The sequence below is a fragment of the Acomys minous genome, assembly GCF_964271855.1.
Source record: "Acomys minous genome assembly, chromosome: 16".
In the NCBI taxonomy this organism is placed as follows: Eukaryota; Metazoa; Chordata; class Mammalia; order Rodentia; family Muridae; genus Acomys; species Acomys minous.
In genome coordinates, this window is record NC_140498.1 from 48,129,857 (window position 1) to 48,157,545 (window position 27,689).

At 50.3% G+C, this 27,689-nt stretch overlaps 1 protein-coding gene across 1 annotated transcript in view; it reads right to left on the minus strand.

Annotated features, from left to right (window-relative positions):
- Positions 1 to 2,253: 2,253 nt before the first annotated feature.
- Positions 2,254 to 27,689, minus strand: part of EMP2 (epithelial membrane protein 2) — a 34,279-nt gene continuing 8,843 nt past the window's right edge. The window contains exons 2-5 of the mRNA XM_084760993.1: positions 13,146 to 13,311; positions 8,784 to 8,895; positions 5,843 to 5,989; positions 2,254 to 5,014 (exon numbers count right to left, since the gene is read on the minus strand). Of these exons, the coding sequence (XP_084617119.1) occupies positions 4,827 to 5,014; positions 5,843 to 5,989; positions 8,784 to 8,895; positions 13,146 to 13,223 (525 nt within the window). The 5' untranslated portion in view covers positions 13,224 to 13,311 and the 3' untranslated portion in view covers positions 2,254 to 4,826. The remainder of the gene's footprint in view (positions 5,015 to 5,842; positions 5,990 to 8,783; positions 8,896 to 13,145; positions 13,312 to 27,689) is intronic.

The window sequence follows — 27,689 nt, forward strand, 5'->3', positions numbered from 1 at the left end:
GAATCACCTACAAGAAAACTCACCCGAGAAGATCGCACAAAACACTCCTCACACATGTGCACTCAAAATGGCATCAAAGATGTTTGCACCAAAGGCAGAGCCTTCCCTTGAAAGCGTCTGGTGACAATAGGCAAGTCAAACATCGAAACCCAAATGCACAGCCTTCCCTGCTGGGATCCAGCAGCCAGGGGACTTGAAGAGAGCAAATGTGCATGTCCTTTGTAAAAAAAAAACCATGGTGTGTGTGTGTGTGTGTGTGTGAGAGAGAGAGAGAGAGAGAGAGAGAGAGAGAGAGAGAGAGAGAGAGAGAGAGACAAGTGTGCTTACATCCAGAGCACTTAAAAAAATATTTTTTACGAGTATAGATTTTTTTTTTTTGCGTGTATGTATGTCTGAGCACCAGTTGTGTATACGATGACCACGGAGACCAGAAGAGGGTGCCAGAGCCCCAGGAACCGGAACTACAGACAGTGAGTCACCATGTGGATGCGAGGAACTATACACAGGTTCTCTGCAAAAGCAGTGTGCATTCTTAACCAACTTTAAAATAAATAAATAAATAAATAAATAAAACAAAAAAAGGAGTGGAGAGCAATCGAGGAAAGACACCGTGACACCCACCTGTGGCTTACACACACACACACACACACACACACACACACAGAGGCAGGTGTACCTACCCACACTAACAAGCAGCACACAGCACACACACACACACACACACACACACACACAATTTCTTTTACTGGAGTGACTGAAACCAGGGCACACGGATGTGGAACCTACAGATAAGTAGAGCCACTGCTTGGTAAATGCTAAGTTGGAATCCAAACACAAACTATCAAGTTATCTCAGTGTAGCAATACTCTACAAGGGGAGAAAAAGGAGCAACTCCCTGCCAGCTGAGATAAAGAGAAGTCAGCACATGGTTGTGTTCTGGTGGAAGCAGGTTTGCATCAAGGAGTAACCCCCAAGCTTCGTCGCAGAAGTTTCTCAATGGGGGATGGGGTGGGGAGGGTCTTTGCTGCTGCGGCCATCTTCAGAGGGCTGCGGCCATTGCTGGCTCTCCCACCAATATGTTTTAGTCTTTGTGTCCATATTGGCTTTTGCCTTTCTCAAACAAACAAACAAAAAGAACTCAATTTGGGCTGTGCCTACACCTTGGGAGACAAAGTGCTTGCTTGCCTTGCTAAGCCAAAGATCTAAGTTTGATTCCAGCAATCTATGTTTAAAAAAAAAAAAGCAGGGAAGGAACAAATGAACACGTGGGACCATTTGCTCCAAGATCACTAAGTTGTTTTTGAGAAAGGATCTCATGTGAACACCAAGAGTTTTTAGAGAGTATTCAACCACCCACACCCAACGAACACCAAGATCTTATGGACAGGTGTGAGCAGTCGCTACACCCAGCCATGATGGAAAGGGGGGGGGGAGGGGTTGGCAGTGATGAGAAACCAACACTGGCTGCTTGCCCTAAAGTTTATGTTATCCCTCCCCCTCCCTGAGGCAGGAACCCAGCGCCTTGTATGCCAGGCAAGGCCTCGTCTCTGAGCTACCCCTCCAGCCCTCTTCTTATTTTATATTTTTACAGTGGGTCTCACCAAGTTTCCCAGGCAGCTCTTGATGGTGACTCCACCTCCTCCCGAGCACTGGGACTGGGATGGCAGGCCTGTGAGGTATGAGCATCACCGTCCTGATGGGACCTCCCACAGCTCCCTGCCACCACGGTGTCTGACTCTAGGTGCTACCACCATGGGGGATGTTGAGAAACGGTGGCTTTGGAGAATTTGGTCGTACAGTTTTTCATGTACACTTATGGGTTATGGAAAACAGAAGCAAGACCACTCTAAAGGAATGTTAAGTAGCCAACAGTATCTAACTGCCTGAAATCACACGTGTTTTCTCAAGCAAGAATCAACATTAATTTTCCATAGCACTTCCCTGTTACCTCTGCTTTTGGTAGACAAAACTCAGCTTTGCTGTGTGTGGTAAGTGACAAGCCCCAGGTGAGTGTGTTTATGATACAGCAGCTGGGGAGGGAGGTGGCTGTTTGAAGTGAGTCTACATTTGGGCATAGTAGGTCCACATTCAGTTTGTCCACATCTAGCTTGAGCTAATAAGGAACATTCTAGAATGTCAGCCTATTTGCTTGGGTCTATGCAGGCCCACAGCCTTTGGCAGAAGGTAGGAAGAAACAGGAAGCATGTTGCTTCCCTTGCATCCAGCACCATAAACACACAAACACAATCTGGATTCTTTAAACAGAGACTCAAAAATAATTTTAATGCAAATGACAAACATGGGTTAGTCTGTCTCTGTCATATGCCCCACCCAATGAATTACAGTACTTTATAAAAATGTTGTAAGATGTGCAAACTAAAGTTCCTTTAAATACAGTGACAGGTTTGGTCCTAATATTTGCTTTTTGGATATCCCAGCTGACTCTGTTGCTCTTTGGTAACTAGTGATAAGCACCGATTGAGAGTCCTACATAGGAGAAGGGTAGGTCTGTTCTCCCTCACACCCTCACCTCTCTATAGCATCTCAAATGCAGGGCACAGAGCAGGAGAGAGGCACCTCTCACGTCTCATGGATGTGGCACTGACCGCTGGCCACAGTGGTGAGCAGCCAAGACAAACCACGGGACTGTCCCATCGCACTCGACAGGGACACTTCTGCAGCCCTGGGATTTCTGAGGTGGGCATTCGTGCTGGCTCAGGTCGGGCTCTCATGCCTCAGGCTCTGAGGTGGTCTGTTTGCTTCCATCGTGACTATCGGAACAATTCTTAAACAACTATTACAGGAAAGCATAAAAGGGGGGTGGTGTAGGGGACACTTCAGACTGGCTTCCTTCCTTGGGCCTCACGAGACATTTTGAGCCAACCCTATGATCCACCCAGCAGCGAGCTATGGAAAGCTCTCCATCAAGGCAAGAGGTGGTTATTTGTCCTGTCTCTGCCACATGTCACCTTGGCAGTCTCTTCAATGGAAGGGAGAAAAGAAAGAGAGGGAGGGAGGGACGCCAATAATGTACTGAGGTGGTGTCAGTTGTGTCCCTAAAACCACTCAGACGCACACCCCACCCAGCTCCACTAGGCCCGACCCCGCCCCTCACGCACACAGAAGCTCACATGGTGTTTAAACAACACAAATATACACACTTTATCCCAGATTCACCTCCCCAACTTGATGCTCAATAATGGGGAAGGGTACCACAGGACAAAGGTGGCCATCGTAGAGTTCCTGGCTCTTAGGTATGACACATCGCTCCTCCAGCGCTACTGACCACCTCCCCATGGCCTCCTGTTTCAGGATATCCTCGGAACTGACTGGAGTGCAGCTCGCTTCTCCTTCGATGCCCATCTTAAGAGCCATGGCTCTGAAGTATTCTCTGGTAAAACCCAGAGGGCACCACACAGTGAACAGCATCTGCTGGAGCTGAATGGAACTCTGTTTAGAGCGGTCTAGATACCTCAAGGCACTTAAGAGCAGGCAGGCAGACAGTGGGCTCCCCCTCCCGGGGAGGTTTTGAATCCGCTGGGATTCCTGCTGCTCTGTCCTGGTTGGTAGTTTTTTTCTAATTGGTTTCTGGTGTGTGCTCTTCACCAGCCTGTGACTCTTGTAAGGAATTGCTTTGAGCGTTATCCTCTTACACCTGGCACGTGGCAAGACCCATTCATGTTGGACAATGGATGGATGGATGAATGGATGGAAGACGGATCTTCTGAGACTCCAGAAATGGAGGCCTAATGGAAGCACCCACATTAGAAAGAAGAGCAGGAAGAAAAAGAGAGACCTCCCAAGAGGAGGCTGCCCAGCCCACCTCCCAGGTGAGCTTATGGCCTGGGCGTGGGGCACAAGTGGGCCAGATATAAGCAGCTGTGGAAGAGGCGGCAAGAACTGCCAGGGGCCAAGATGTGACTGGCAGCGGGACCATCTCCACATGCTGAACCTGTGAACATTTACAGGGTAGCTCTGCTCCTCTGGCTCTGGGACTCTGAGCCCCAGTTTTAATGCATCTAAGCACATCACAGGGAGCTTATGAGAAATTCAGACACCCAGGCCCATCCCTTTGATGAAGAATTTTGGGGGTCACGGACATGAACTTGAGAGTCTGCATGTAACAGATGCCCCAAGGAGTTACCTGTGGGAACTCAGTGCCTAAACATGACACCTCGGTCAAGGATCACTATCCTTAAGGCATACATGAGCAAACATGAGAAACCTTGGATGATGGCCCAGCTCACTGCAGTGGGGCTGAGGAACTCTGAGTCCCTTAGAGACAAACCAGGGCTAGGCTTTGCCTGCCTCTTACACGAACTGAAGGTTACTGTCTGAGGCCAGATGCCCTTCATTTGGGCGGCTCATCATCCCACCTGTGGCTGTGAGAGTGGAGTGGGCAGGGGAAGATGGGCAGGGCAGAAACCTACAAAGACTTTGCCCCCCCCCCAAAGACAGGCTTTCTTTAATTTTGGCCACACCCTATCCCAGATCCACTGGTGAAAAGCATCCCATGATTCCCACATTGCTGGATCTTGCTGAGACCTTTGGTGGGCAGGCATTCTGAATGCCAGCTTTCATGGTCTGGTCTGTGTTCCCAAGAGTGCAGAAACTCCTCTTTCTGTCTCTCTTCTTCTTCTTCTTCTTCTTCTTCTTCTTCTTCTTCTTCTTCTTCTTCTTCTTTTCTTCTTCTTCTTCTTTTATAAACACTTTTAAAGGAAACAATATGTTTGCTAGAAAAACCACAAAAAAATGATTATATACAAAATGGTTATGTGAATGTGGATGCCGCCATACTGTGGGGAGAGCGGCTGGGCTTCTGAAACCTATTTGCGCTTCCTTAGGATCATGTACATGAGGCCACTGACGAAGGTGAAGGCAAAAGAGACCCAGGCCAGAATGAAAGAGTAGCCGTAGCTGCCGTTTTGCAATAGGTAGTAGATGTGGTAGTTCTGTTGGTGAAGGTCTTGGCGCCGGTCTGTATAAATGGAAGCCCCGATCATGGCACACAGACCTGCCAGGAACAAAGCCAGGGTTCAGGCATACGGAAGACCATGCCGTAGTCTGGAACTAGCCTAACCGTTAACGGCTCCCCGCTAGCTTAGGATACAGACCTCAGGTCCTTTCCATGGCTTAGGAGAGCCCATTTGGTCTGGCCCCTCCACATCCCGGCCCTCACAGCTCTGGGGTCTTCATCCTAGGACTTCTGCCTAGCACACCGTTGCTTCCACTCTGTACCCAGACGGCACATTGTATACTGGAGTTGCTGCTCTCCTCCCAGACCCAAGCTCAAGCTTCATGCTTTGGGGAGACCTTCCCTTTCCCCCTAACTAAATCCAAATCCCACCATCCCTAGCGTGTGGCCAGCTTCTCCTTTCTGAGTGCTCCCCAGATTCCCTCCCCTTGTCCTTCTGAGCAGGCACAATGCAGGGGCACCGCATAAGCCTCATAAGAAGAGCTTCCTTTCGCAGGATGTGTGTTCCCTGCTACTGGTCTATTTGTTCCAAGCTAACCTTAAATCAACGTGCCATCCGAAGTGGTGACGGAGAAGGAATGCAAGACTTGGTGGCCGTGGTGTCTGCAGGAGAGCTGAGCATCATGGAAAGGGGAAGTCTCAGAGACAAGAGCTACCTGACCAGAAGGGCACATCTGAGCTTGGGACTGATTTTATCGCTTGCTCTGCTCCCCACAACAAGGATCCAAGAAAAGGATCCGGAAGGCGGGCTTTGCCCTGGCTCCCCAGACTGGCAGCCTATCTGACTGACGTATGATTTAAGATTTGAGTTCCTGACTTTTTCCTTTATATGGACAGGCAGGTCGGACGGCTTCCGGTTTCACTCACATGACAGGAGCTGGATGATGGCAGTCAGCACGAACCTCTCTCCCTGCTTGAGGCGGAAGAGCTGGAGCAGGAAAATGAGGAAGGAGGCGCAGCAGAGGATGGTGGAGAGGATCATGGTGGCCTGCACGGCCTGCATGACGGAGTAGCCTGTGGGGAGGGGGCGAAGGCATGGCTGAAGACCAAGGCTTCACAGAGAGCACCCGCTACAGCCAGGCATGCCAGCGCAGCCTTGGGGCATTATAACACAACATTGCGGCCTAGAAACTTCACACTGAGATCTGCACAATCAAGGTAAAGCTCACGTCTCAAATTAAGTTTCCAGCTTTGTGTTGGGCCCCATTTGTCACTATTGTCCTCCTTGGGCCACAGATTGGACGCGCCTGGCCGGTGTGGCTGTTAGAGTCTTCCCAGCTAGGCACTTGACCAAAATGCCAACTTGACCAGAAGATGGAGCCACTGCCCATTACTGTGACTTCTTCCTGCTCCAGGTTGCACACGGCTCCTACCCGTGAAGCTCAGAGACTTTTAAAATCACAACACCCGGGGCTCAACCTGTCGCTTCTTAGTTTGCCTGAAACTAGCTGGAGGGAGCATCGCTTGTAACGGCTCGATTTACAGGAGCAGGTCTTGGTTGCATTCTGGCTACACATCTGGGTCCCTCAGAGAACACCTGGCCCGCTTCCTAATTCTTCTTCTTCTTCTTTTTAAAAGATTTATTTATTATCATGTATACAGTGTTCTGCCTACATATACTTCCTAATTCTTTATGGTGAGCAAACATACCCTCTAGCACAAACACATCACCTAACCCCATTCCTCAAAGTCCAAGAACAGGTGAAAACAAGCCATTGGGAGAGGCGAGAAACAGTTTCATAGGGACAGGGTTTCCTGGGCAGGATCGAGGGAAATGGGCCCAAGGACACAAGGGTGTTACGGATGTCCTCTAGTTAGTGTGCAGTGTGCAGTTGTGGTTTGCTAGGAATATATACAACTGTCAAACCCCACTGTCAAGCCAAGGAGTCCTTAAGAAGCATGTGGGGGTTTTTTGTTTTTGTTTTTTTCAAGACAGGGTTTCTCTGTGTAGCCTTGACTGTCTTGGACTCACTTTTGTAGACCAAGCTGGCCTCGAACTCGCAGCGATCCACCTGCCTCTGCCTCCTGAGTGCTGGGATTAAAGGCATGAGCCACCATGCCCGGCTGAAGCATGTGTTTTTAGGTCTGTAAATGATAGCTCTATTCTGAAAAATGCTACCAGACTTCCCTAAGACAAAACGATCCGGAACACCAGGCATTGAGAACACCGACTGGGGGCTTCTAGAGTCTCCAGGGGAATTTCAAATGGGCCAAGGTTGTGACTCTGTGGCTTTGAACATTACTTATTAAATGTAACAAGGAGCCACCTAGGATGGCTGGTTTAAAATGTAAATTCCCCACCTGGCTGACACTACTCTGGGGTAGGTGCCAAGAATCCATAGTTTGAGCAAGTACCCCAGGTGATTAATATCCTGCAATGAGGCAAATGTAATGGCTGTGTGCTTTTAGGAGAGGGGTTCTTGGCATTGAGTCGCAGAGTGGGCCACGGGTGGCCCATGATGTCAGTGTAGGTAGAGCCCAGCAGGGACATCAAAAACAGAAAGTCAGTCAGGGGGAAGGCTGTGACCTTGTTGTGGTTTGGGTGTTCCTGCAGGCTTCAGGAAGCGGCTCACTTGTAGGGTCAGCACCTCACAACCATCAGCTAAGAAAGTCCTTCATAGGCACCACTTCTGCCTTCTTGGACTCACCAACCATGTCTTAGGTGTATTCATTGAATAGAGAACCCGGAAAGCTCCAGAAAGAAAACTTTGAATTTGCCATGTTCCATACCGGATCCACACAAATGGATTGACATGCAGAGACTGTGTTCGGCGTTGTATGGAGGAAGGTGTTCATGTGCTCCAAGTAAGCGTGTGCATCCTTTGGGATCCTCCTGGGGGTTTCAGAACCAGCCCTGCAGATCTAGAGGGGCCGCTACAACTACATTTGGGTTGCTTATATTTTGTTTTTGTTTAGCACAAAGAAGCAGGAAGAGGGTGGGCTCTGGCTAAGGCATCTGCCACTGTGTTGGACAACCAGAGTTAGCGCCCTGGGACCCACACAGGAGACAGAGAACTGACTCCTCCAGTGCCATGGCCTCTAGGGGACAGAGACAGAGGGGGCCAGTTGGGTCAGCCTTCACTGAGGGTCTCTGGCCCTTAGCCTAGCATTTCCTCCTCTTTCATGACCCATGACACCAGGTTACCACTGATGGTATAGCGCAGATAAGCTTACATGTGGAAGAAGTCAGAGTGGGCAGACTTTCCTCCACCCCTACCCCAGGAAAGAGTCAGGCAATCAATACTTTAGGCTTCTGGTCACACTTCTTTGTTTTTGGGTTTTTGTTGTTGTTGGTTGTTGGTTTTGTTTTTTTGGTTTTTTTGGTGTTTTTTGTTTTGCTTTATTGTTTTGTTTGTTTGTTTTTTGTTGCTGCTGTTATTGTTTTTTTTTTTTTAGGGGGGAGGTGTTTTGTTTGGGGGATTTTGTTTTTTTCACAACTTTTAAGATGTCAAAACCATTCTTAGCTCCTAGGCCATACCAAAACAGGTCTTGGGCTGGATTTAGATGGTAGTTCACTGACTCTGTGATTTAAAGAACAATCATATGGACATAATCCCACATGGAGGGTGTAGAACACCAACAGCAGAGGCCCCAAAACCCTGCCTCTGGGCACAGCAAGCTGTCCTGGCTGACACTGTTTACCTCCGTGGCTGGCTATTCCTGGGGCTCGCATCGGCACAACATACAGGACAGAGAGCAAGCAGACCAACCTAGGCCTGCTGAACGGACCTGGCTGGGTCTGCTCTGCAGCTCAGTAGGGAGGAGAGAGGCAGGGATGCTAAAGTCCCACCCACCCTCCCACACTCACCTTCATACTGCTCAGCCTCAGGGCCACTCATGTCGTTAATCTCTGTACAGTTTGTGGTGTTGGTGCACACTCTCCAGATGTCCGCTGAGAAGCCATCTCCCACCCACCAGGCCTGCAGAGGGAACGGAAGCTGCTGGTTAAGGACGCAGAGCCTGAGTCCTGCAGGGTTGGGTCGAGGAGTCGGTGTGGGCCCTCCGCAGGGCTCACTGCTTCTCTAGGGACAGACCACAAGTGGGTCCCCTGGGGACTTTTTTGAGTCAAGCGGCCTGAGATCAGTTCTGGGTCTCTACCAAGTGCCCCGGGGTGCCAGGCTGCAGGTCTTCAGAAGGACCTGAGGTGGCTCAGGCTCTCAGGACCCATGGGAGAAACATAGCGAGTGAACGGGGGCCAGGGTAAATGGAGGCCAGTTCTACAGGAACAGCAAGGGGCCAGGTGTAGAAGAAAAGATGACATCAAGGGGACAGCCTGTCATAGTAGCCAGGAAATGGAAGCAGCCTAGACATCTGTCTGATGACTGTGGCACACGTACACAGTGGAATTTTATGCTGCCACAAGAAAAAAATAACATCCTAACATTTGGAGAAAGATGGGCAAACACACCAGGTTCAGGAAGACAAACACTGGTATTTCTCTCTCTCTCTCTCTCTCTCTCTCTCTCTCTCTCTCTCTCTCTCTCTCTGTCTTGTTTTTTGTTTTTTAAGACAGGGTTTCTCTGTGTAGCCTTGGCTGCCCGGAACTTGCTTTGTAGACCAGGCTGGCCTCGAACTCACAGCGATCCACTTGCCTCTGCCTCCTGAGTGCTGGGTTTAAAAGTGTGCGCCACCACACCTGGCTTGGTATTTCTCGTATATGGAGAACTGGACTCAGGATGTGTGTGTGTGTGTGTGTGTGTGTGTGTGTGTGTGTGTGTGCGCGCGCGCGTGTTCATAGGCCATGGGATCGGAACCTGGAAGAGGCAGGACCTAGAAGAGGTGGGAAGCAGAAGGTACTGCACTCATGTATGAAGATGCCACGGTTAAAACTATTACTCTGTGGGATACCTAAAAACTAATTTAAAGAAGTATCCATTGGCTGGTGAGATGGCTCACGCCTCCCCGAGCCCCTAAAAAGGAATGAAAACCCATAAGCAAATGTTTAAAAATTTAAGGTATCCAAACAACAAAAAATTAAAATGAAAATTAAGAGGGAGACATCCTGTGACAAACGGAGAGGAGATTCTCTGCCCCAGCCCCGTGCCGTCTGTCATTTTCCCGTACATTTCTGTCTCAGCCCCTTCCCTTGTCAGCCTGCCCTCTGTTTCCTGTTTCTTAAAGGCTGGACACCTCCTGCCCACCCACTGAATCCGTAACTGTCCCCGGGGCTCCTACTTCATATCCAGCCACAAGGGCAAGCACAATTTCAAGTGCATCCTACCCAGTGGCTGACTGGCTGGCCGGCACACCTCTACCCAACCTCGCAGTTAGTGCACACCTGCGTGTGGGAGCACATCCCTGCCCTGGTGCCCGTCCAACCCTTCCAGTAAGCCTGGGACCTCTGGGATCCCAAAGGACCAGCTGCAGGAAAAAAACAAACAGAAACTCTAGAAGAAACTTCACTCCCAGGTTTCCCACACACACACACACATTGTGGGTCCTTTCCTCGTCAGCTCCAAATACTTCAAACCAACACATCTATGTGACCACTGCCCGGTCCACTCAGAAGCTCAGCAAGACCCTCTAGAAAGTGAACTCCTTGTGTCCCCTAGAAGAATCTAGAACCAGAAGCCTGTGGGATGGTTCAGCTCCTGGCTCTACCTAGAAAACAGTGTAGACCCAGCTAGGCATGGTGGTGCACTCCTTTAATCCCAGCACTTGGGAGGCAGAGGCAAGCAGATCTCTGTGAGTTCGAGGCCAGCCTGGTCTACAAAGTGAGTCCAGGACAGCCAAGGTTACACAGAGAAACCCTGTCTCAAAAAACCAACCAAACAAACAAACAAACAAAAAACCAACAGTGTAGACTCTGGCAAGGGCCAGGACTGACTGTAGGTTCAGTCTCTTCTCCTGGGAACCATCAGAGGCAAGCCCCTACCTCCCAGATAACCCAAGATGATACACACAAGGGGGTGAATACTGCCAATTGGGGAGGGGGTCACTGGAGTGACAGGTGTAATAAGTAACGTTACCACCGTGGTGACTAATTAGGAGGTGGCTATGCAGGCAGCACTGAGAGCCATGTGCGCAGTACACTTCAGCTATTGGGATGTGTGACTGTGGCTGCCCACTTGGTTAGGCAAACATGACCAGGAGAGGCTAATCACACCTCTGTGTGTCTTGAGGGTGTTTCCAAAGAGGGATGGCATGGGAGAGTCATGGAAGAAAATAAGACTTGCCCTGAACATGGGCAGCACTATCTACCCAATAAACTGGTGGCCTGGATGGGAGGAAGTTGGAGAAAGGCAGTATAGTTTGTGTGTGTGTGTGTGTGTGTGTGTGTGTGTGTGTGTGTGTGTGTGTCTGGTGTGTATAGTGTGCATGTGTGTATGTGTGTGTGCACTGTGTGTGTACACGTGTGTATGCGTGTGTGCATGTGTGTGTTCATGTCTGGTGTGTGAAGTGGGCACGTGTGTACGTGTGTGTGCATGTGTGTATGTGTATGTGTGTGGTGTGTGTGCAAGCCCTTGTCTTCCTGAGCAAGAGTGTCCATCACTGCCTCCAGCCTTTGCTGACACAGGAATGCAGTGTCTGTGGCCATTCACTATGGACTGAATACAAGCAGCCCTGCAGGAGCCTCCAACTTCAGGGACAGACTGAGCTGCTGAGGTCTCAGCAGCCATGGGTTCTTGACCTCTCCACTATGAGACGGCTGCTGTTGGACCACTCAGCCCAGCCAGCCAATCTAAAATTTGCACACGCACACACGTAAACACACACACATCAGACATACATAGATACACATCTCTCTCTCACACAACCACACACCCCAGACACACACATACACACACACCAAATAGACACACACATACCAGAGAAAAACACACACACCATACACCACACACACAAGATAGATACACATATACCAGATAGACACACACACACACATCATACCACACCACACTAGACAGACACACACCAGACACACATACACACAGATAGACACACACACACACACACCAGATAGATACATGCACACAAATACCAGATAGACACACACATACCCCCCCACACCAGACACACACACACACCAAAGACACATACCAGACACAGACATGCACCACACAGACACACACAGACACAGACACACACACACACACACACACACACACACACACACACATTCCTAGAGATTGCCAACTGACTTGGACTTCTGAGGAATTTTCTTCCCCTTAATGGTCTCTGTAGTTCGCAAAGATCAGATGAAGCTGGCCTTTGGCGAGGACCAGATCTCTGTCAGAAGCATCACTTCCTGCCTGGGCCAAGAGGGTATCAAATAATCTCTTGCTAATAATACAGCTGCCAGCCAGACTCTGAAGGAACAACTCACACGTCAGAGGCCTGTCATCCACTAAGTGAGCTACTAGCACGGTGTCTGGCTAGTAACATGAGTGTCTGGCTAGTAAGAAGACACAGGGGGAGGGAGCCGGGCGTGGTGGCGCACACCTTTAATCCCAGCACTCGGGAGGCAGAGATAGGCAGATCGCTGTGAGTTTGAGGCTAGCCTGGTCTACAAAGCAAGTCCAGGACGGCAGCCAGGGCTACACAGAGAAACCCTGTCTTGAAAAACAAACAAACAAACAACAACAACAAAAAAAGTAAAACAGGAGCTGGAGAGATGGTTCAGTGGTTAAGAGCATTTGCTGCTTTTGTAGAGGACCCAGGTCCAATTCCCAGCAGCCACATGGTGGTTCACAACCATCTGTAACTCTTGTTTCAGGGACCAAGGTCCCTTCTGACCTCTTTGGGCACCAGGCATGCACAGGTGTTATACACAAAAGCATGCAGGCAAAATACCCATATAGATAAAATAAAATAAATAAATTTAAAGAATAAAATAAAAAATATTTAATGGAAAGAAAGGAGAATTATCTAGCTCCAAATGACAATAGTGTGGAGGCTGAGAACTTCAGCAGAGCTGAGCTCACCCGCAGGGGCTTCTGGGAGGGGCTGAGCTCACCTGCAGGGGCTTCTGGGAGGTGCCCATCACATCCACTAACCCTGTCTTGTGGGACCTCATCCCAGGATGAGAGCACCCAGGCCTGGGCTGGAGAGATGCCTCAGCAGAGGGGACACTCCCAGGTCATGATCACACCCTCCACTCTCCACCCTGATCTATGGTCTCCCGGGCCCCATGACTCCTAGGTGGTGGGCGGGGGGAAGAGGAACATACATTGTCGATAGTGGAAATGAACAACAGCGCCGCAGAGACGATGTGGAAGAGGATGATGAAGGCAAGAATCACCAACATGTTCACAGGGCAGTGAAGGCCACCGGGGCAGCTGGGAAGTCCAGAGAGGAAGGAGGAGCCAAAGCAGGCGGGAGAGACAAATCCAAACCTGGCAACGACAAGACAGACTCAAATCAACAACTTTTAACAGGACCTGAGAAATGGAGGACAGCTCTTCCCACCTTCCTGTCTGGAGCGTTCACCATACCAAAGTCAGGAGGGCTCTGCAATGCTGGATCTCAGTGCAGCAGGGGGGTGAAGACCAATTAAAATCTTTCTCTAATTCAGCTGGAACAGTAGCTCAACTTGGAGAGCTCTTGCTTAGCACACATGAGGCCCTGGGTTCGATCCCCCCACACACACACACACTGTACAGGCATGGAGTCATATGCCTGTGGTCCCAGCACTGGGGAAATGGAGGAAGGAGAATTAGAATTCCAAGTATTCAGCACCATGGAGAGTTAGAGGCCAACAGGCCAGCCTGAGTGAAACCCTGTCTCAAAAGCAGAGCCCATGCGCATTGTCACATGAGCAATGTAAGCCTGATGCCTTGAGGTCAATCTCTGGAACCTTCTTACAGGTGGACAGAAAGAACCGACAGCACAAAGTTGTCCTCGGACCTCCACATGTGTGTTGTGGCATGCACACCTACACATCCCACATCTTACATGAACCCATGTCAATTTTGGGTGGGTTTTGTTGTTGTTGTTGTTGTTGTTGTTGTTGTTGTTGTTGTTGTTATGCTTTTTGTTTTGAGACAGGGACTCATTGTGTAGTACTGACTGGCCTGGTACTCACTAGGTAGACCAGGCTAGCCTGGAACTCACAGAGATCCACCTGCCTCTGCCTCCCAGGTGCTGGGACTAAAGTTCTGTGCCACTGAGATCAGCTGGCAGGTACATTTGAACCGTTTTGGCTCCTGAAGTGTACCTCTGATGTATGGCAGACAAGTTTTGATTTCATTTTCTTCTCTGATCTCACAGGAAGACAACACTTCCCAGAACCCCTTGCATTTAGCGTGAGGCTGTGCAACTAGGTGACACGGAAGCCTGACACCTTGGACTGAGATTATGATTGACAAGACTGGATGTTCAGCCCCTGGGATTTCTGGGTAATTTTTAAGAACTCTGATAGGACCATATGAATAATATAGACCAGGAAGCAACTGCAAGGGGAAACCCAAGCACTATAGCACACTTGTCAAAGACAGGCCTTCCCACGGCACTCAGGGTGTGAGCAAAGAAACCGAGAGGGATGGGTTCCTGTCCTCAGCTCGCTTTCTTCTCGGTGCTGCCGAGGAGCCTTCCTAGGGAATGGTGCCACCCAGAGTGCATGTCTTCCCGCCTCAGTTAACGTAGTCAAGACAGTCCGACACGGGCCTGCCTCCCCAGCGACTCCAGATCTCAACAGGCTGACAGCTAAGACTGTTACCACGCCCACAATTTAGTGCAGGCTCTTTTCTTAGCAGGAATGCCACCAGCACACACAGAGTGTCTGTCTGTCCCATGGTTGGTGGGGCCAGCTGGTCAGCTGGTGAGCTGCCATGCTCACTTGCTTTTTCCTTTGTAACCACAGAGCCATCTGGGTTGGAGGTCTAGCTTGGTGACAGAGAGCTGACCTAAACACGACAGATCCTGTAGTGTGTGTGTGTGTGTGTGTGTGTGTGTGTGTGTGTGTGTGACAGAGAGAGGGAGAGAGACAGAGACCAACAGAGACTGAGAGACCCAGAGAAAGTGACAGACACAGAGAGATGGAGAGAAAAGAACAGGAGAAAGGAGAGAGATGGAAGGGAAAAGGGACCGGTCCAAGAGCCGTCTGTTGCCAGGGAGCTGTGACGCACGAGGAGTGAGTCCAGAGCCACATACGAAGTCCGGGGTGGCCAGGTGCGCCTGTTACCTCCCCACCCCATGTCATGCAACGGGGAGGAGATGGCCAGATCCTGGGGGCTTCCTGGCCAGCCAGTCTAGCCAAAACGGGGAACTCCACGTTGACGAAAAGCCTGTCTTGGAAAACAAGATGGAGACTGAGGGAGGAAGACAGCTGATAGTGACCTCTGGCCAGTACATGAGTGGACACACACCGGCGAGTGGGTCCACACACAGATGTGCACACATCCATAACACACACACACAGTTATTTTCAGGGAAAGATTCTTTATTGTGGTAAAATATGAATAAAATTAAATTTGCTCCTAACGTCATTATGTTCAGACACTATATATCCGTTACCACGACCCCAGTGCTACAACAACCCTAACATGAGACTGTCACCCAGCATGCAGCCATGCCTCCCCCGCTCAGCCCTAAGTCCCTGGACTGGTCGACTGGGGACGCTAGAGAACGGAATAGAACAGCTTGTGTGAGCTTTTGTGCCTGGCTTCTCCTCTTAGCTTTGTACTCTCCACATTATAGCATAGGCATAGAGAGATTCTTAGATAAAGTAAGGAGCCAGCTTCCACGGAACTTTCACCCCAGGGTCTGAGCGCCCACAGGTATGAAAATGGAATTGTCCAAGGCTAAGCTTTCCTCGTGCCAACTGTCCTGCCACCTCCTCTGCTGTACTCGCCTCAGACACACCCTTCTGCCTTTCTCTGTCAGCTCTCCTCTCTGACACACTCTGGCACTGACGGAGGCTTGTGGGCTCACACAGGGGCTAGGTTTCTGAGACTAAGACTCATCACGTGAGCCCCAGGAGCTCTGCAGCCATAAAACACACCCAGGAAGGTCGGGGCAGCCATTCCTGAAACAGCCAGTTCACCAACTCAGAGATTCCTCCAATTCCTTCCTAAGGGACAAATTGCCCTTTGTTGAGGCCAGCATTGTGCCCAGTGCCACCACACACTGCCTCCAAATGGCTGCACTTCTGACCTTCCAATAAAAGCTCACTAGCCAGGCTGAATGCCACAGCACCCTCAGATGCCCAAAAGCTCGGGCACCAGGACAAAACTCGGGGACTGCGATGGTGTGCTTCAGGGCCCTGCTCACATCACACACACACACACACACACACACACACACACACACACACACACTCACACACACACAGTCCTAAAAAAAAAGTGAATGAAAACTTCAACCCACTTTTCAAAAGGATGGTGTTCAGATAAGAGCTGACGTCTCTATTCGTTTAATCCTTCAGTGTGTGTGTATGTGGGAGGGGGACAGGTACCACAGAATGCTTCTGGAAATCAGAGGTCAGGTCTTGGGATCTGGTTCTCTTCTTCAACTGTGGGCTTAGTGGCTTGAACTCAGGTCTTCAGGCTTGGCAGCAAGCACTTTTACTCAATGAGCCATCCTGCCGGCCCAAGGCCTGATTTTGGTCGTGCACCAACGTGGCATCAGACAATACTAATTCCCCACACAGCATGGGGGAGCCCGTTCTAACCTTTCTGAAAACCCTGTGGAAAAAGACACAGCTGGCTAATAACCTTGTCTGTATTGCCCCCTCCAGCCCCACACAGCTTGTAAATAGAGTTTAATAGCATCGTCCAGTTTGTTGTGTTTTTTTAAAAAGATTCTTTCTTTCTCACAAGGCCTTTCATAGTAGTGACACACAGCATCCTGTTCAGGTTTTAAAGCAATCGATTGAAGACAATGACTATGTTAAGCTTTTTATCCAAGCGGAGGCGGGAGGACCAGGAGGTCAAAACCAGCTTTGGCTACATAGTCTGATGCCAGCTTGGACTACAGAAAACCTGCCCCCCAACCCTTGCCAAAGTAAAAAGAAAGAAAAGAAAAAGAGAGAGGAGGGAGCGGAGGGGAGCGGAGGGGAGCTGTGTTACAGCTCCGGGCTGGTTCTCACACGGTTTCTGGGGACCTGAACTCCTGTCCTCATGCTCGCCAGGCAAGCACTTTGCCTGCTGAGCTGTCTCCTCAGCCCCCTTATTAACTTCCTTTTTAAAATGCTTATTACATTTATTTATTCAGTGCGTGACTGTGGGTATGTGCACGCCACAGCATGCTTGCTGCGATCAGAGGATAACTGTGGAGCCACCTCTTTGTCTCTTTCCACCATGTGGATCCTGGGGCTCGAGCTCAGGTAGCCAGGACCTGAGGCCATGGCCTTTATCCACTGAGCCATCACGGCAGCCTGTTAACTGCGCTTGTTTTGATGTTGTTTGTTTATTTAGTGTGTTTGGGGTGCACATATGCTGACCGGGGACAACTTTCAGGAGTGGGTGCGCTCCCTCCGTGGTGCTGAGGTAGGTCTTTCGTGTCTGCTGTACTCAAGGTTCTGCTCTTACACACACCCTCATTAAGTTCTTAAAGAAGGGTGTTCCCTTGCCATCAGCTGCCCTTCCCCAACTCCTATCACCTAAGTGTCCCTGTATCTAACAGTCACCGCTGTCTGGTCAGCATACAAACATCCCCCCCCCCCTCCCAGGCCACTCCCATCTTTCTCTCTCTGTCTCTGTCTCTTCTATTTTCCATGTTTCTTTCTATATTATTCCTACATTAAAAAACAAAACAAGCAAACAAAACTCCCCCCCAAAAAACAAAAAACCAGGGCCTTGGTTGCAGAGCCCTAGATACAAGTCTGTCCCCCCCCCCCCCAGTGCATTCTCAGTCTCCCTGTCCCTCTCCTGGCTCTGTCTGCCCGGGATCCTGGCCACGTGCAACCTCAGCAGCTGCTGCTGCCCCAGGCTGAGCTATCCACATATGGCATTCTTCAGGGAAGACCAGTAAATCCCACTGTGGGCGGCTGGAACGCTGAGATCTGTAGGAGCCAGAACAGATTCCGGGGGATGGGTGCCCTGAGGGGCCACCCCACGTGAAAATCAGTGTGAAGGGTGGAGGCTGGCCTTCCACAGCGTGTCTTGCTGTCAACCCTCATGAAGTAGCTGAGCAAGGACTTATCATCCCCATTCCACAGATGACAAACTGAGGCTTCTGAAGGCGTCAGAGCGGGACACACCCCTTGGTTGGCCAGTTCTGAATCGGGGGACATTTTTCTGTCCTCCCTTTTCCTGCTCTTTCACAGATACAGGGGCTAAGGAAAGCACAGAAGGGCTACTGACTCACTGGCCCTCCCGTGCCCAGACACCACACTCCCCTTGCTGAGAACTGTGGGGTACCACTAGCGGGGTTCTGTTGATGGGAAGGGTTCAGAACTGGCCTACAGGCAGCCTGGGGTCCCCTCCTGTCCTTCCTCCACATAATCCTCTGGGCAAGAGCCCAGGACCTCAGCTTTCGCCAAGAGGAAGTGGCTTTGGCACAGGCCGCATCCGTGCAAAGGAACGTCCTGCAGCGTCCAGCTAGGTCCCTCCCAGAGGGACGGGCACACGGGCAGGCTGGAGGTGTGGGGCCTTCCAAGGCGGACCTAAGCTTCTTGATGAGAGTCAGACAGCACTAGTCAGAGCCCGTCCACCCACAGCCTTGCTGCCTGGGTACTGGCCTAGCACTGGGAAGGGTGAACCAAGGAGATGCTGGGCCACACCGACTGAAGAAATCTGGTACCCACCCTGGAGCTGGTGCCTCCACCCCAGGCTGCCTGGAGCCCAGGCCTCTCCCATCCCCTTAGCATGCCAGCGGAAAGTGGCTCTGGCTTCTGTTTTTAGGAAGACAGAGAGCCACGCAGCCTCCTGTCTTGGTGTCTGGACACCAGCCAGAAGAGACTATCGAGGCTTCTGGGATGTCTTGGGGACAGTGGAAGCCCATGGGCCCAGGGAGGCCCAACATCATGCTCTGGATTCACTCTGGGGCTCTGGGCTAAAGGCCAGCACTTGGCTCTGTCCGGGAATGGCCGCAGGCGGGACACTGGAATTTGGCAGAGCCCCAGTGCGGAAGCCACATAGAATGAGTGACTTGTCCGCACTCCTGTAGATCATCCAACCCAGGGGCATAATAACCATGCTATCAACGATAGGGTAGCCAATGCTTTATTGCCAAGAGTATACCAGACTCTCCCAAAGGAGCCATTATACATGAAATGAACACTGATTGAGTACCTGCTGTGTACCAGCCATCCCACCCCCCACCCCCCCATGACACATGGATACCTGAGTACAGTGGGTCTGTGCATCCTAGGAGCTTTTGAGCCCAGGAAGTCCAAGGGTGTATAGATAAGCAGATTTGGCTTGGTAGCATATGTGGTGGGTACGGTATGCCCTGGGTAAAATAAGTATCACTCGAGCTTGTCTCCGAGGCGAGCCGTATGACAGGCAGAACCAGACAGAGAGAGAATGCCCCAAGATGCCTAGATGAACCCACGCAAGGGAGCATGGACCCAACAGGAGCTGAACCTCCCACTGCAGAAGGTTAACAGGACTGAAGAGCTGTGGGGAGGGCACAGGGAGAAAGTTCCAGGCCCAGACAGCCTCACTCGTGAATTCTGCCAAACATTTAAAGGAGAATAACCCCAATTCCTGGGAGCTGAAAAGGGATCGACGATCCTCCCTACCCACTGATCAGTCTGTGAGGCCGACAGGACCCTGACCGCCAGCCAGACAAAAACATTAGAAGGATGGCCAGCCCTGAAAACACACATACAAGTAAAATTGGATGAGCTGAATGGGTTTTGTTTAAGACTATAACAATTAGTGAAAAAAGAGGCCATGAATTTTAAGGAGAGCAGGGAGGTGTATACGGGGGAGTTTAGAGAGAGAAAAGGAAACAGAAAAAATGTTGTAATTAAATTATAATCTCAAAACAAACAAACAAACAAAAACAGCAGATTCTCTTATGTGCACAAGGGAGAAAGGTTAACATTTCCCAGCAATGGTGCTGGGGCCGCAGCCCAGCTGCTCGGATGCTTACTAGCAGGTACAAAGCCCCCAGAACCTCATAACTGGACAGGGTGACACCCCTGGGATCCCAGCACTTGGGAGACCAAGTGACCCTGGCCCCATGAGAAAATAGTGTTAACTGATTTAATTAGTGGATGGCTGTGAGTTCGAGGCCAGCCTGGTCTACAGAGCGAGTTCCCCCTTCAGTTGTTTTTGTCAGGAACACAAAAGCAACTAACTAAGCCATGTGGGATCCATCACTGCTGGACCTTAGCTGACCTCGCAACTCGTTACATCTGCAAAATGTGGCAGAAAGGAAGCTGCCCCGATTCTGACTGACAGCTTTGAGAGGTGCATTTGTCCAGCGACCACATGAGCAAGACCAGACTGGCCAGCTGGAGGACATAAGGCCACATGGTTCAAGACAGGCTACTCTAGAAAAGAGTACCCACCTCTAGCTGAACGGAGACTCAAAGGCTTGTCCTTACTTTCTAGAGCACTTTGGTGACTTGGAAGGGATCCCAAATGACCTCTGTTTAATGGCCACTTCTTTCATAAGGGACAAGAGCTGTCACTTCTGTGGATGGATTTTGCAGGCGAATCATCTAGGAAACCAGGTGTCTATCCAATTAACTAGTAAGTCGATAGAGGAAGGAGCCGGAAAGCAGACTAGGAGCAGGAAGTAATTCCAGTGGAAGGAGACACAAACACAGGCCGGCTGGGGGTGCGGCTCAGGTGGTAGAGCGCTTGCCTAGCATGCACAGAGCTCTGGGTTTGATCCTCAACACTGCACAAAAGGCACATGCCTTTAATCCCAGTACTCAGGAGGCAGAGGCAGGCAGATCTCTGTGAGTTCGAGGCCAGCCTGGTCTACAAAGTGAGTCCAGGACAGCCAAGGATACACTGAGAAACCCTGTCTCCAAAACTCAAAAACCAAAACCAACCAAACAAACAAAACCGGGGGAAAAAAAAAAAGGAATTCAAGGACATTATTGGCTATAAAGTAACACTGACACCAGCCTGGGCTACTGAAGACCTTAAAAAAAAAAAAAAGCCACAGGCCAGATCCAAGCAGACTGGATGGGTTTAGCTGCATAACCATTGTGCCTTGGTTTCCTGACTCCAAAAAATGGGGATGACATGGGCATACCTTCCTCCTGCTGGGAGATAGTTAAATGAAAGTGCTTTGCCTAGAGCCTGACACACTGCAGATGCTGGGAACCTACGATCACCAGCAGTGAAGAAGACCCTTATGAGCAGGGTAACACCTGTGTTAAAGATCCTACAAGGCTGGCCAATGAGAGCACTATGCTTGAATGTGGCAGGTCTAGAGCCAAGTTTCCTTGTCCTATCGTTAGTCCCCTTACCAGCAATTCGTTGGCATCCTCTGTTGTGGGACCTAACGTCTTGTGGCCATCAGATGAATCCTTTTGGATCATACAAACTTGCCAGAGCAGCAGCCACCAACCACACAAGCCTAGAATGTCAGCAAGCGGCATCTGACACCTCTAGCAGGGACCACCCTCCAACACCTACGGGCTGCCCTGCCCACCAGTGCATCTGATGAACGCCTTGATTGGTGACCTGCTGCTGTTCTGCGGCTACAAGAAGCTCGTGAAACCACTTCCACGGTGGAGCATTTCATTCAGGGCAACCAAGACTTTATGTCCCCTGGGTCACGGCTCGCATTCGCTTTGGACCTAGACCTGTGGTTCGCATACACGCCTCAGAATCCCCTCCCCCATCTCCTGCTGCCACCCATCCACCACGGCTCTTGTAGGATGTAAGCCATCTGGGCTTCCTCTAGAAGGTGTTGTGGGGCCATTAAGGGGTGTTTAGGAATCACCCCAGCTGGTCCACATGAACATCTCCCCACAGAGCATTCATGATGTCCGACTCCTGCAGACCGGACAGTCATTTGCTCAGTCTTTAAGTGTTCAGCTTCAAAAGACAAAGTGTGTCTACTCGGTGTGGGAGGTCAGCCTCGGTCACCATCGACAGCTTCCTGTGAGAGTGGCGAGGAAGCAAAGCCATCTTATGGGCCTGAACGCCTCACTGTTGAAGGCCTCACATGCCTGGCCAGCTAATTGTCTGCTGAAACAGGATGCCATGTGAGGATGGGAAGTTTTCAAACGTGTTAGTGCAAAACCAAGAGGAAGCTCTTTAAGGGGCCGGAGGGGAATTGAAAAAGGCTTCTGCTTTTTTTTTTTTTTTAATGCCATGTATCTGGTCCCATTAAAGTGTTGGTGGGGGGAGCTGGCGAAATGGCTCAGTGGGCAAAGACCCTTGCCCCATGCCAGTCCATGCCACACTGGAGAAGAGAAAGGACTGACCCTTAGAAGTTGTTCTCTGACTCTTCACACATGCGCCTTGGCAAACATGTGTCCACCCACATCCACACACATAAATAAGTAAACATCATCCAAACAAATGAGTAGTCAGCGGGAGTACAGTTGCTGCTGCTGCTGTGTGGTACTGGGGACTGAGCTGCCTGCACGACAGGCAAGCACTGTACCACAGAGCTACACACACACCCCACCACTGCCACTTTTAAAGAATCAGTTCTGAAATAGGGTCTTACTAAGCCACCCAAGCTAGTCCTAAACTAAACCTCTGCTTCTCTTCCCTCAGCCTCCTGAGCGGTAGAATCTTAGGCCTGAGCTACCAGGCCCAGGGGAGGTGTGTTGCAGGCCAGTGTGGCTGGGTGTTGCTGGGAGCATACTCAGGATGAGCCCCGCATTTGAATTCATGGGGTTTGGAGCAAACAGATAGCCTTTCCAGAGGTGGGTGGGTCTTGTCTGATCAGCCGAAGGCCTGAGTAGCCCAAAAGGCTGACCTCCTCAAACATAACAAAACAACAACAAAAATACCAAATGAACAAACAAACAAACAGGGAATCTCCAGCAAAGACAGCAAAAGCAAAGGCCCCTCCCTGGGTTTCCTGCCTGCCACCTCACCTTTCACAAGCGCATGCAGGTCTCGAACCAGCATGAACCGGATCTTTAACATAAAATCACCACCTTTCTCTTTCCATATATACATAGGGCAGACCCCCTTACCCATAATTCCACTTCTACAACTGCAACTATTCCATCACCCACAGCCTGAAAATATTAAGTGGAAAATTCTAGATATAACTCATGTTTTGATTTTTCTCGAGACACATTCTTATAACATAGTCCAGGCTGGTTTCGGTTGCTCGGATTTGTGGGAATCCTTCTCCTTCAGCCTCCTAAAGTTAGGGTTACAGGTGTGAGCCATCATGCCTGACACTCAAGGGCTTTTTAAAAAACCCCATCCTAATGCCTCGCAGGACTGCACATGGCCTTCTCCTGTGCCTGCTATAAAGACTCAGGAGGATCAAAACGCAAATAAAAATCGGGATCTCCTGAGAGTCATTACCGCATGCCGTTCGGTGAGAAGAAAATGGAGGAGCACTGAGGATGGGAGCCCAAGGTCAGGCTAGCATGAGTGGTGGGGCTGAGGGTTACGCAGTTAGACCCCGAACCTCACCTCTCCTACAGAAACCAAAGGGAAAAGGAAACGGACTCGGGGAAACAGCAAGGCCTGGGCGGGCCCAACCAATGTGTGGACAAATCAGAGCTATAGAAATGCCAGGCTGGGGCTGGAGAGATGGCGCAGCGGGTACCGTGGTGCGCCAAACCTGAAGAACTGAGTTTCGTCCCGGACCCACATGCTGGAGGAGAGCAGTGACTCGCGAAGGCTGTCCTCTGACCGTACTGAAAGAATTTTTATTACTTCTATAATTGTGTATGTGTGTGTCACACAGCACACGTGTGGGGGGTCAGAGGACAGCTCTGTGGAATTGGTTCCCTCCTACCTATATGTGGGCTCCTGGGACTGAACTCAGGTCTCCAGGCTTGCACAGAAAGTGCCTTTACCCACTGGGCAATCTCACTGGCCCCTGTGTAGTACTATTTTAAGGGCCAGCTGCCTCACATTGTAAAAATTGAGGTTGAGTTTAGAATATCATTCAATCCATAAACAGTTCACACTTTCATACACTATGTAAAAAAAAAAAAAAAGACATCTAATCCCCCAGGAACCATCTTCTCTTGAGACTCAGGAAGGACTGCTGCCTTCTGGGAGAGGAAATTGGTTTCTTTTTGCGATGCTGAGGACAGAATTCTGGGCTTTCCGTGCTAAGCAGGTCCTTGCCTGCTGACCTGCACTCGCTGCTCTCTTTTCACGGTTTTACTATGTTGCCTTGGCCTGCCTGGCCTTGAACTTGTAACCCTCCTTGCCTCTGCCTCCCAAACAGCTAGAATAACACGTGTGTACCACCAGGCTCGGCTTGGTTTATGTTTCTAATACCGTGACCCCATGGTTAGAATGGTACACGCTATACCACTAACACTATCAAGGAAGGTAAGCTCTTTCTTTATCTGGCCTTCCTTCGCCACCTTTATTCTCCAATCAACTCCGTCTCTGAGCAATCAGGGGCAGGTGGCATCTGCTAAGCTAAGTGGGCAGAGTGAGGGGCCGGGGCAAGCAGCATGTCCACATGTCAGTCCCTGAGTGGCAGCAGACACGGGGGGCCATGGGGGCAGCCTGTGAGATTTTTCTGGTGAGGGAAACAGGGAGGGCTTGCTGAAGGCGTACATTTGCCAACCCTGCAGGGGGTTCCAGAAGGTGAGCGGCACCACAGGTTTGTCTGACCTTGAGACTCAGTGCCTGGCCCTTACTCCTGTGTCCGACAGCTGTTCGTGGAGAATAGACCTGGGACAGGGAGTGATAGCACAGTTCCCCAGACGTGGACGGCAGAAAAACTGCGAGACCGTAGCATCCCATGCTTTCAGCATCTGGGTAGACAGGTCCACAGCCAGTGACAGACTTGGGGTAGATACTGGGAGTGTGAAACACACTGCCATCTCGTCCCCATCCTCTCCTCACACTCCTGTGTCACTTATTGACCATATTTTCCTTTAAAATAGATTAATCTAGCCGGGCGGTGGTGGCGCACGCCTTTAATCCCAGCACTTGAGAGGCAGAGGCAGGTGGATCGCTGTGAGTTCGAGGCCAACCTGGTCTCAAAGTGAGTCCAGAACAGTCAAGGCTACACAGAGAAACCCTGTCTCAAAAAAGAAAAAAATAGATTAATCTTACAAGTATTCTTTTTCTCCCCAGCAGGTTCTCATGTAGCCCAGGCTAGCCTCAAACTGGCTATACAGCTCAGAAGTACCTTGAACGTGAACTCCCAAGTGTTGGGATTACAGGCATGCACCCTCTCCCATGCCATGCTTACAGGCACTTAAAAATCATTCGAGGGCCAATCTGAGCATGTCGCTTTTTGTTTGTTTTTAACATTTCCTGTATATAATAGAAATCCTTTCTAAGTAGCTTCAGGCACTTGTTCCTCACACTGGCTTGGAAGAGTGACCTCATGTCTCTAGGACATAAACAGGTGTCATTCGGCCTGATGTGGACCCTAACACTCGCTTTCTCTCTCTCTCTCTCTCTCTCTCTCTCTCTCTCTCTCTCTCTCTCTCTCTCTCTGTGTGTGTGTGTGTGTGTGTGTGTGTGTGTGTGTGTAAGGGGGCGTAGAAGCCCTGACCCTGGCTGTCATGCCTTAGGTCTTCTGAGCCCTCCTCTGCTCCTGCCTCCCTCTTCATCCCTGGGGCCTGAAGCTTCCAACCCATGGTTCACCCAGATCACCGAGCTCTCCTACTGAGACTCCCCAGCCCTAGCCCCACCCCCCAGAAGGCTGGAGTGCCTGTGATGGCTGCTGGGATGCAACCGTGGACTCTGCAGACACAGACTCGGGTTTCTGTGCCTGCCATCCCTAGCCATTGTCTTAAAACAACGCCATTGACAGTGATGGAGAAAGAATGCATGTGAATTGAGGAGGCCTTGAGGAAAGCGCGCCTCTGAAAGGATGTAGAACACACAGCTCCCAGAGGGAAGGAAACAACAGGAGAAGCAGTGATAAGAGGGCATTAGGAGTTGGAGCCTGCGAGTGGTGGCACACGCCTTTAATCGCAGCACTCGGGAGGCAGAGGCAGGCGGATCGCTGGGAGTTCAAGGCCAGCCTGGTCTACAAAGTGAATCCAGGACAGCCAGGGTTACACAGAGTAATCTTGTCTCATAAAAACCAAAAAAATCTCAACCAAATTTAAAAAAAAATATTTTTAAAAAAATCCCAACCAAACCAAACCAAACCAAACCAGAGCAGGTGTGGTGACACACACCTTTAATCCCAGCACTTGGGAGGCAGAGGCCAGCCTGCTCTACAGTGCAAATCCAGGACAGTCAAGGCTAACACAGAGACTAAAAAAAAAAAAACCAAACCAAACAAACAAACAAAAACAAAAGCAAAAACAAAAAACCCCAAAACCAAACTAGAACAAAACAAACAATCCCCCCAGAAAACTACAACCCCCAAACCAAACCAAAACTAGAGTTGGAGCCTGCAGGGGCCTGCTAGGGTTGGGGGTGCGGCTCAGTGGTAGAGTCCTTGTCTGCCCAGCATACCTCAGGTGTGGTGGTACATGCTTATAACCCTAGCACTCTAGAAGTGGGGACAGGAAGATGACAAACCAAGGTCATCTTCAGCTACATTTGAGTTTGAGGTCAGTCTGCTGTACAGTGGAATCCCAGGCTACCTTAGGGTACAGGACACACCAGTGATAGAGCTCTTGGCTAGCATGGAGGAGCCCTGGGTTCAACCCACAGTGACCCCCAAAAAGGGTCTGGGGACCTAAGTGAGGTACAGAGAAGGTCAAGGGCAGAATGATGCGTTCAGGGAGGGAAGCAGTCCTGTGCCCAGCATACTCGGGGGACCTGAAAAACTACCTGTGAATGGCCTCACCCTCCTGAAAGGCTGATGTCACTCCTTCCAGGTGGGGACTGGGAATTGCATTTTATCACGGCTCCTTGGGCGGGTCTGATGGGCAGCCAGCCAAGGACCTTGGAGCCAGATCATGCAAAGCCTGGTTTTCTTTGGGGGGTGGGGGGGAGTGGGCAGAGAGGAGGCTTTATTTTTGGAGCAATCGAAACCAGTGAAGAGTCATTATGTCAGGTGGGTGAGAGCTCCCTGGCCAGCTTTGCCTCTGTCGCATCCTTCTGGGTGGATATGGAACGTGGAGTCCAGGGCCAGAGTGGACATGGGGCAGTGGCCAGGAGCTTGGATGGCCTATCAGTGAGAGAGATGGTGATGGTCTAGGCCAAGATGGTGGCCATGGTGGACAAGAGATGGGTGGGCTTCAGAAACAGGGCTTGCAGGAAAAAGCGGAAAGCGAGTCCTGGCAGCCGTGGCAAGCTGGTGATGAGGTTAGAGGGCTAGACACCTTGTTCTCAGCCTCTAGGCACTAGAGCCCATAGTCATCCGGCTGGACTTGGGCCACATTCATTGGTAGTTTTCCTGCTACCTTTGGACACTACCATAGTGTCTAATGACATTAAATGTATTCACAGACATATGTGAAGGAGGGGCTGGTAGATGGTTGTGCTGGAAAAGTGGTTGCTTTGCATAGAAAGACCTGAGTTCAATCCCTATAATTTATGGTTTTTTTTTTTTAATCTTTGCATGCTTGTGGCTGCTTGCCATCCAAGTGTTGGGGAGGCAGAAACAGGTGGGTCCTTGGAGCTCAGTCTACATGGAAGGTCTCAAACCAGTGAGAGACCTGACTCAAAAATCAAGGTGGGCAGGGCTGGAGAGATGGCTCAGCAGTTAAGAGCACTGGCTGCTCTTCCAGAGGTCCTGAGTTCAATTCCCACTAACCACATGGTGGCTCACAACCATC